A 10,661-nucleotide genomic window follows, 5' to 3' on the forward strand; every position below is an offset into this window, starting at 1 on the left:
AAAGGGTGGGGGTCCTTGGAAGGACCCCAACGGGTTGGGTTTGGAGTCGTGTCCTAACCTAAGGAGTTGAGGTTTGGTTCTTTCCGTGATCAGATCCAAGAGGGCTAGGTGGTGGGTCCGTGTTTGACCCAAGGGGGTTAGGGTTGGGTTAGTGTCGTGATCCAAGGGGTTTTAAGTCCTTTTGTGCCTGTACCCAAAATAGGTTGAGGTTGGGGGTTGGGTTCGGACCCAAAAGGGTTTGGGTATGGGTCCTTCCCTGTTCGCACTAAAAATGGGTTGGGTCCAGCCATGCCCAGACCCCAAATAAGTTGGGGTGGGGTCGGATTCCAGACCCAAAGGGGTTGGAGGTTGGGTCCATATCCTGACCTAGGGGGTTTGGGTGTTTGGGCCTAATAGGGTTAGGTTTGGGTTCAGTGTCCGGACCGAAAATGGGTTTAGGTCCTTCCATGTTCGGACCCAATATGGGTTGGAAGCTAAGTCTATTCGGACCCAAAAGGGTTTGGGTATGGGTCCTTCCCTGTTCGCACTAAAAATGGGTTGGGTCCAGCCATGCCCAGACCCCAAATAAGTTGGGGTGGGGTCGGATTCCAGACCCAAAGGGGTTGGAGGTTGGGTCCATATCCTGACCTAGGGGGTTTGGGTGTTTGGACCTAATAGGGTTAGGTTTGGGTTCAGTGTCCGGACCGAAAATGGGTTTAGGTCCTTCCATGTTCGGACCCAATATGGGTTGGAAGCTAAGTCTATGGCTAGACCCAATGGGGCTGGGTGCATGTCCAGACCCAAGGGGGTTTAGGTCCTTCCCAGTCCGGACTCAAAATGGTTTTAGGTGTGGGTTCTTTCATGTCTTGGCCTAAAAGGGTTAGGGGCTGAGTCTGATGTCTAGACCCAAAGGGGTTTGGGTTTGGGTCCTTTCATGTCGTGACCCAATATAAGTTAGGGTTAGGGTGTGCGTCTGGAACCAAGGGATTTTGAGTTTAGGCCCATTCGTGTCGGGACCTAACGGGGTTTAAAGTCTAACATAAAGGGATTGAGTTTAGGTCCTTTCGTGTCAGGACCTAAAATAGGTTTGGGTGTAGGTCTTTTCCTATCCGGAACCAAGAGGGTTTGGGTCCTTCCGTGTCCAGACATGGGTTCGGCTTACAAACCCAAGGGAGTTGGGTATGGGGTCCATGTTTGGACCTGAAATAGGTTCGGGTCTTTCCCTGTCCGAACCTAATATGGGTTAAGGGTTGAGTCCATAGCCCGACCCAATAGGGTTGGGAGCCGGGTGCATGTCCAAACCCAAAATGGTTTTGGGTATGGGTCTTTCCATGTCCAGACCCAAGAGGGTTAAGGCCTTGGGGGCTGGGTCTGTGTTCGTACCTAAGAGGGTTTGGGTCCTTCCATGTCGCGACCCAATATAAGTTGGGGTTGGGATGTGGGTCAATACTCAAGGGTTTTTAGATTTTGGTTCATTCGTATTTGGGCCTAAAGGAGTTTGGGTAAGGTTCAACGTCCGATCCAAGGGGATTGGGTTTGGGTCCTTCTGTGTCAAGATATAAAATAGGTTTGGGTGTGGGTCATTTCTTGTCTAGACCCAAGGGGTTTGGGTTTGGGTCCTTCCATGTCGCGACCCAATATGAGTTGGGGTTAGGATGTGGATCTGAACCCAAGGGTTTTTGGGTTTTGATCCATCCGTGTCCAGACGTTAAAGGGTTTGGGTCTAGTTCAGAGTCCAATATAAGGGGATTGAGTTTGGGTCCTTCCGTGTTAGGACACAAAATAGGTTTGGGTGTGGGTCGTTTTCTGTTCGGACCCAAAGAGGTTTGGGTCCTCACATGGCCAGACTTAATAGGGTTCGGGATGGATTTAGAGTCTGGACCCAAGAGGTTTGGGTTTGGGGTCTGTGTCTAGACCTAAAATAGGTTTAGGTGTGGGTCCTTCCATTTCTGAGCATAAAAGGGTTGGGGGATGACTCTATGCGAGACCTAATGGGGCTGGAGATGGGTTCCGTGCTTGGACCCAATGGGGTTTGTGTTTGAGTCCCTTCGTGTCCCAACCCAAGAGGATTTAGGTTTGGGTACTTCCGTGTCTGGACCCAATATGAGTTGGGATTGGGTAGTGGTCTAGACCCAAGTGTTTTTGGGTTTGGGTTTGTCCATGTCCGGACCTAACAGGGTTTAGGTTCGGTGAGGAGTCTGACTCAAGAGGATTAAGTTTGGGTTGTCCATGTCATGACCCCCAATAGGTTTTGGTATGGATCCTTCCTTGTTCAAACCTGAAAGGGGTTTTGACATGGGTTTTCCCTGTCCAGACCCAAGAGGGTTGGGGGATGGGTCCGTGTTTAGACCTAATGAGGTTGAGGTTTAGGGTTTGGGTCCTTCTATGGCCAAACCTAAGAATATGGGGTATGTTTTTGTACACAAGACATGTGGGTCTGGACGCTTGATCTAATAAAAAAAAGGTCTATGTCAGCAGACCCCCTAACTTGATTGGGCAGCCCAGTTCGCATGTCTGGCCTAACACCAGGGCATGACAACCAAATCACCAGGTGTTCATAGCTTGGAGAGCAATCCCTTCCCCCTGCAGCCTTGGAACTTTTATGGTTGAGAATGTCTAGACTGAAGGGGTTTTGGGTCCTTCCATATCCGAACACAAGGGGTTTAGGTTTGGGTCCTTTCATGGCCGGACCCAAAAGGGTTTAGGATAGGTTCGGAGTCCGGACTCAAAATGAATTTGGGTGTAGGCCCTTCCATTTCTGAGTTAAAAGGATTGGGGGATAACTCTATGGCCAAACCCAATGAGGCTAAGGTCTAGGTACGTGCCCGGACTTAAGGGAGTTTGGGTTTGGGTCATTTTGTTTTCTAACCCAATAGAGTTTGGGTTAGGTACTTTTGTGTTTGAACCCAAAGGGTTGTGGGATCGGTTTGGAGTTCGGACTCAAGGGGTTTGAGTCTGTGGTCAGCGTCCGGACAAAAAATGGATTTTGGAGTGGATCCTTCTATGGCTGGACCCAATTGGGTTGGGGAATGGGTCTATGACCAGACCTAATATGGTTGAGGTTAAAGTTTGGGGTTAGATCCTTTTGTGGCCAAACCTAAAAGTGTTTGGGTTGGATTTAGGGCATATGTCTGGACCCAAGACATATGGGTCTGTATGCTTGACCCAACAAAAAGTTGTCCATGTCAGCAAACTCGTTAGCCTGGTTAGGCAACCATGTTAGCATGTCTGACTCAATGCTAGAGTATGACAACTCAAATGCTAAGTATCCGCAACTTGGAATGCAACCCTTTCCCCCGGCAACGTTAGAACTTTTATGGCTAGAAATGACTACCTTTACATCAAGTATTCATGCCTAAAATTGCAACACATAATACCCCGATAAAATGTGCAATAAGTCTTGGTAAATAATACCTTTTTTTAACATCATTACAATCCAAAATACAATAAATCTTGATAAACAAAACTTCCCCTACATATTTTTATTTTAACTTTATGTACAAAATACATCATCACCGAACCCTTTTTAACAATTATTTTGTATATAATTTTTTTTAAAAAAACACATCTTATCACGCTTGTGTTTCATTTTAAAAAAAAAAAGTTCAGCTTTTCAGCATTTGAAAAAAAAAATTTGTTTTAGTATTTAAAAAAATAAAAAACACATACAAAAACATCTTATATACATATTAATCTTTAATTCAAGTTGTTTCCCTTCAAAATTCTTAACTATATCAAATTGCATTTTCCCTTGCTCTCTTCAAAATCTGTCCAGAATTACATCCTATTTGCATAATACACTGAATGGCGTGCATATGGTTGTTTTACCCTTGTCCATAATGTTGATAGAACATTGTCATTTCCCCGATTACTCCTGCGGTGTCAATTATCATTTCCCTGGTTAGTTTTTGGTGCAAACCGCCAGAGATCTACGGCAATGTCCATCTCCCTTTTCTTGTGAAATTTGTATAGCTTAGGCACATCAAACCGAAGCTGGGGGGGAAAAGTACGGAAACAAAATTAAGAGATATTTAAAGGGAAAAGCATTCTTAACATCCGCGTCATTTTCCACGACCATGGAATGCTCCCAAAAAACTGATAAGTAAACATGTGGTTGCAAAGGCACATTTACCCACCTCACATAAAACCTCTGCACTGCTAGCACCAAAGCCCCGCAAGGCTGCCTTTTTAACATGCTGCAATGACCAAAAAAAAACCATCGTGGTTATCACAACAAAAACGCTTATAAGAACTGGTTAACAAGGCTAAAAATCCATGACTTGCATCGATGTAGATAAACATGCTGTGGCCAGTTAATAGGGAACAACTGATCTGAACCTTACATCAAATGCAAAAGAGGCAGATAAGTGTAGAAGCCTGGGGGTACAAACATGCTACGCTACCCTAAAAAACAATGCGGCAGCTATAAATTTGTGAAGAAATACAGTCAACTAGATGAAAAATTGCAAGTCCAGTGATTATACTGGTCTTTTGACCTGATCAAATATATAGTGCAGACAACCAATGAGAAAATTCTTTCACATAAGGAGGCATACATTATCTAAAAGTATTGCCAGGATGAGTTTTTTTGCAGTCAAGGCCAGAAGAAACAGGTCTTACATCCCCAACAGTGTTTACATATGACACAATAGTTTGAGGTGCATGCCAATGCCTTGGGTTAAATGCTCAAAGCAAGTAATTGGGTTTTGGAAATGAACCAGTTAGTAATAGCACATGTAAGGCACATACATTTAAGAGAGACTAACAAGAATGTTTGGCACATACATTTAAGAGAGACTAACAAGAATGTATTTGCAATGATTAGATAGAGAAAGCTATTCCCTTAGCTTGATAATGCTCCGGTTTAAAGAGCACCAACTTGTATAGTGAAATACACTAGTTCTAGATACTTCCAATACACAGGAAATCCACCACTATCTAGTAACTTGTTAATCTAAATTATTGGTGCAAGGGGCAGAAGCAAATTCTCTGTTCCACTGCAACAGCCTAGAACTGTCAAAGGAAGCCACTTACCTCTCTTGTTGAGGTCTTGTGTAATGAATAAACTGCTCGAGAAGCAATCTGGCAGGTAAAGGAAAAAAGTTAAAGCCATCCTTGTTATTAAAATTCAAGAAAGGGATACAAAAAAGATAAAAAATCTAAATAAACCTTCAATGCTGCTGAAAGAAAATCCATGTCGGCACCATTCCTTCGGGTCCCAAATGGAGGATTCATCACAACAGTATCAACAATAGGACCTAAAAAAGAGGTTGAGACCCTTAGATCCAGGTCTTCTTGTAGAGTTGAATGCAAATGAGAAATGAACATATGGGATACAGAAAATCGATTAAAGCTATTTTTTATTTCTCGAAACACTCTAGAGGTGCACTAGTTGTCCATAAGACAGGAAACAACAAAACATGAAGCATTAATTTGTTACCTCTCCATACTAAGTTCCTGATATCACACTGAATGAAGTTTATGTCCAGCTGCAGATTTCAGCATATATATAAAAAAAGGCGCATCAGATAAGAGCAACGATGCACAATTACATTAAATAAACCATCTCAAATAAATGAGAACTTGAAAACAGACACACACACACATACACAAACAAAGAAATGTTAATTTTATTTTCTCCAGAAATGCTACTCTATGAAATATAAAAAGCACAGTCATAGATGTGGAATTGCTTCTTCTGTTAAATGAAAGTATGAGATGAAGGGGCAAATACATGAAGCCAGGTAAAGCTACAAATAGCACAAACAGACAACAATACCTCAAGATCCTCCGCATTTAGAGATGCTATCTCAAGAGATTCAGAATCAATATCGATGCCGATAACCTGCCTGTTCCAAAATTACAAACAGAAAACAGGAGTCAAATTTAAGAATGAAGTAGGCTAAATCACAAGAATCATTATCATCTTCATCATAACAAGTCTCCAATTCACTTTTTTTTTCTTAATAAATAAGAATAATAGGATGGATGCAACTCACTCAGCACCCATAAGAGAAGCTGCAGCGCCCAATGTGCCACACCCACAACCGAAATCTGCGACTATCTTGTTGTTAACATCCCCTAACGAGTTTTCTGCCTTTTCAATTACAAAAAAACACACACACACACACATAGTTACGCATGAAAAACTACTTTCTTGTTTATTCAAAGGAAAAAAACGGAGGGGGGGGGTGATTTCACACATACGGTATAGAGCATACGAGAAGCAATGTGAGGTCCAGTCGGGTACTGTTCCAGCTCTGCCTGCACGCACTCACGCAGGTGCAATCATATTATTTTTATTTTTTTCTAGAGAAGGAGGATGAGAAAGAGAGTACGGTAAGATACCTTTGGATTGGAGAACTGTTGAAGCTCACCTAACATGCTTTCTAACTGCTTCAGCTTCATTTCTGTCTCTCTCTCTCTAAGAAAGAGAGGGCAGTAACAAGGTACCTACCAAAGAGGAAGAAGGGAAGAGGAAGCGAGGAGATGAGATTCTAAAAGCAAAAAACGGAAAATACAACCCTAATTATTCTGAATCAGCATCCAAATCAGAATTATGCGTCCCTACGGATAATTCTGGAATTTTATTACCATCTAATGGGCTCGTTCAGGTTTTGCTATTGTTCACTTAGGCTGCTAATCCCAATGGGCCGTTCCTTTATACACTTTCCTTGTTCTTAGTTTTTTACGAGGCCCAATTGAAGCCTTCTCCTCTCAAATTCAGATCGATCGATCACTGGCCTGTTTCAACCTCTAACGGCATGCAAAATCAGGAGGAAACCACACCAAACCAGGCCAGTGCTGTGCTGTGCTGTGCTGTGCTGTGCTGTGCTGTGCTGTGCTCGTAGTTTATGATATTTTTGAGATTGCAGTAATGATAAAGTTTAGAGTATTTTTATTTAGAAATATATTAAAATAATTTTTTTATTTTTTTTAAATTATTTTTTATATTAATATATTAAATGATCTAAAAATATAAAAAAAATTAAATAAATTATTTTAAAATTTAAAATAATATAATTTGTACCATGTTTCAAACAAACAAAGTTTATTTCAGTGGCCATCACCTTTCACCTTTACACGTACACGATAGCCTCATATACAAATTACTGTTGATTAATTTTGACACAAATATGGCATTGAAAGTTTATAGTTTTTTTATGTATTAATGTTAATAATAAATTTTAAAAAATAAAAAAATATTATTTCAATATATTTTTAAATAAAAAATTACTTGTAAAATTTCAGTAAAATAAAAAATACAAATAAAGCCTTTCCAAGACAATGTACCAGGGAGTGAGAGTTTATGAAAACACAATGTGACATCAAAACAGTATATCAGTCATCTTAATATATCCCTAAAATCTTCCTTGGGCTCTAGTTAATAAGTTTTGACATAATGAAGCACGCATGTTTCAAACACTGATATGAATTATTCTTGACTAGATTATTGTCACGTGTTGGGTCAGATTATTTTTTTCATGTAAAAAAAAATTGAAGTATTGCTAATATATTTTTTAATAAAAAAATTATTTATAAACTCAAAATATAATACAAGTTAGATTATATATTTTTTTTAAATATTGATATGTTAATATATTAGATAATATTATTTTTCAAATATTAATTCAGTTATATATTGTATCGATCTAAGTTAACAAGTCAAATTAGCAACTCTATTCATGAGACTATCGTAATTTTATAGAAAAAAAATCAAGATAAATTATGAAAGTTAATTTTCAATAAATCTAATGTTAAATGATGAAATTAAAAAAATAAAAAATGATAAAAAAAACTACTCAAATCAACTCAGATTAACTTGTTAAACCCATAACCCGGGTTAAAAGATCAAAAAGACCCCATAAAAATAAGACAAAAGGAATTTGAAGTCTAATTTCTAACCAACTCAATGTTAAATGATGAAATAAAAAATTAATTAAAAAATATAATGAGCTAACTTGTTAAACTTGTAGCCTAGGTTAGGAGGCCAGGATAACTCCATAAAAATTAAATAAAAAAAATTACAAAACCTCATTTTCAAAATATTCAATGTTGAAGGATGAAATAAAAAAAACTAAATTCATTATAAAAAATAAATTGAAAAAAATTACAAAGCTCAATTTTTATTCAAGCTAATATTTAATGATGAAATTGAAAAATAAATAAAAAGAAGATTGATTTGTTGGAGGGTGAAATTGAAAAACAATCAATTAAAAAAAAACCCAAAAAAATAAACCGATTCAGCGTGGATCAACTTGTCAAACCCAAAATCTAGGTAATGAAATTAAGATAATTCTATAAAAAGCAAATAAAGAAAGTACGAAACCTAATTTTCAACCAACTCAATATTTAAAGATAAAATCAGAAAAATATCAATTAAAAAAATAGAAAAAAAAACATGGGTTAACTCAATTGAAAAAATTACAAAACTTAATTCTTATTGAAGCTAATATTGAATGATTGAAAAATAAATAAAAAGAAGATTGATTCATAATAACTCAGGTTAACTTATTAAACCTGCAACCTAAGTTATGAGATCAAGATAAAATCATAGAAAGAAAAAAATAATAAAACCATATTTTCAACAAATCTAATGTTGAAGGTTAAATTAAGGGGGGAAACTAAGTCTAGTTCAGCCATAGATTTTCTATGAAAGGACTTCAATTTTGTAGTTGGGTTTAATAGGGAGGCCATTCAACCAAAATTGTGTTTTTCCTTGGAATTTAGCTTATGTTTCATTCGACCATGATAGATTTTTGACATGAGATAGTTTTAGCCAGCCTTGGTTTATATATGATGATGGGTTTGGTCCAATTTCTTTAATGGTTTATGTAGCCAAATCAAATTAGCCCATGTACGGGTCTAATTTAGGTAGCAAAGTAGGCTTTTTAGAAGCTTGAATCATGTCTGATTTGAGTTACATTAATGAGTATGAATTTAAGCCATATGGGAGGTCAAATTTGGGTTGAACTAATTAAAATGTTGAGATCTTTTTCTTACAAAGATGAGTAAAATATTCTCCTAAAATGAAAAGAAAAATTCATTCATTATTGTTTATATTATTTAAGAGAACATTTAACAATAAAAGAGAAAGTTTCCTCGTCATGCACGGAAACTAAAAGGGCTATTAGATCTATATCCTAGACTTGAAAAGATTATTTAATACTAAAGATTTGATTATCATAATCAAGAAAAGAAAGTGATAGGAGATTAGCAGAAAAATTAATTTCTAAGATTATTTTTCATGTTCTAAAGGTAAATCTTAGTCCTACAATGAAATAGATTGCAATAATAAATTCCTATTCGGATAAGATTTCCTAGCATCTAAGAAACTTTAAAAGTTGGCTAAGCAATCTAAGAATATTTAGAAAGTGGATTTTGGCCGAGAGTTATTTAAGCTATGAAATTAAGCCATTTTATCTTATTTTTCCTTTTATTACATGTGGCATCAACAAGCTGCTATTCAGACTTATTGTTTTCATTATTATTTCCATGTTCGAGCTTAATTAATACTTTAGTTTTCAACTAATATCTAAGGCTTGTTTGAATCATGGTTTAAGCTTACTAGTAAAAGTTTTTGGTCGGTTTCTGTAAATGGATCAATCCAGCTCACAAGGGTAGATTCTTAGAGTTAATTTTTCAGAACTATTTTGTAATACTTTTGAACTTTCAATTTAATGTGTGAGAGAGATTCTTACATTTGTTAGTTCTTAAACAAACCAAATCTGACTTATCAGAGATTAATTGGTTTTGTGGTGTCATTTGATTTCATTTCAATAATACTATTGCCTTAAACCTCTTTTGGCTTTTCGAGATTAGATCTAAATCTTGATTGTGGTTTATGTGACCACATGATTACAAGTTTTGTATCATCATGAGATCAATATATATCTTGAAAGAAAGAAAATAAAAAATATTACAAAATATAATTGTCAAAACAATATAATATTAAAAAATAAAATTAAAAAAAAATACTAAAAAAATGGGTTGTTGAAGGAAAAAATTGAAAAACAAAACACAAAATACTATTCTAACCAGATTTATGGGTTCAAACTATATCACAGATTGAAATAATTTTTTATTGGTAAAAAGAGCTTTAAAGCAACACAAACATGTTTTTAAAAAAATATGACTCGAAGCATGTATATGAGTGAGAAAAACAATATTGATATAATTAATTAAATAAAAAAACATATAACAACAATAAATGAACTAATTAAAAAAATTCATAGTAACCTAAAAAAATGGTTAAAGAAATGAACAAAGCAACGAAGCTAAGATTCTAGCCAATCAAAGAGAGGAAAATAAAAAAAAACCTGACCAGAATTAATTCAAGCAAGCATACCAAATATGCAAGCCACATCACAAGATAGAGATGAGTCAATAGAAAAAAAAAATTCAAGTTCAATTCTAAATAAATTCAATGTAAAAAAGTGAAATTTAGAATAAAATCAATAAAAAAAAAACCAAAAAAATATAAAGCAAATCAAGAGAGTCAATTTAACTCTGTGACTCTAATCATGTGAATGAGATAATTTAAATAGAAGAAAAATAGGAAAATATTATGAAGCTCAATTCTAAAAGGAACCTAATGTCCAACAATAAAACATAAAATATATTAGATTTAAAAAAAATAATCATAAAAGAAAAAAACAATCCAACCTGCCAAACTCATGCTC

General features: G+C 36.4%; 1 protein-coding gene across 1 annotated transcript; it reads right to left on the minus strand.

Annotated features, from left to right (window-relative positions):
• Positions 1–3,679: 3,679 nt before the first annotated feature.
• Positions 3,680–6,545, minus strand: LOC105142435 (S-adenosyl-L-methionine-dependent methyltransferases superfamily protein). The gene is made up of 9 exons (XM_011050067.1): positions 6,328–6,545; positions 6,187–6,243; positions 5,979–6,076; positions 5,759–5,828; positions 5,420–5,468; positions 5,149–5,237; positions 5,014–5,061; positions 4,116–4,175; positions 3,680–3,972 (listed from the first exon to the last, which is right to left on the minus strand). The coding sequence occupies exons 1-9, from the start codon at positions 6,385–6,387 to the stop codon at positions 3,862–3,864; spliced, it is 642 nt and encodes a 213-aa protein (XP_011048369.1). The 5' UTR covers positions 6,388–6,545; the 3' UTR covers positions 3,680–3,861.
• Positions 6,546–10,661: the final 4,116 nt, after the last annotated feature.

This window comes from Populus euphratica, unplaced genomic scaffold (assembly GCF_000495115.2).
Source record: "Populus euphratica unplaced genomic scaffold, PopEup_1.0 scaffold189.1, whole genome shotgun sequence".
NCBI classification, from domain to species: Eukaryota; Viridiplantae; Streptophyta; class Magnoliopsida; order Malpighiales; family Salicaceae; genus Populus; species Populus euphratica.

Bases quoted from the DNA above. Each gene is read 5' to 3' on its own strand.
- LOC105142435 (XM_011050067.1), bottom strand. From the start codon at position 6,387: ATGAAGCTGAAGCAGTTAGAAAGCATGTTAGGTGAGCTTCAACAGTTC. The intron at 6,077-6,186 runs GTATGTGTGAAA...GTAATTGAAAAG, and splicing joins CTTCTCGTATGCTCTATACC to GCAGAAAACTCGTTAGGGGA. The intron at 5,829-5,978 runs GTGAGTTGCATC...ATTTTGGAACAG, and splicing joins GCTTCTCTTATGGGTGCTGA to GCAGGTTATCGGCATCGATA.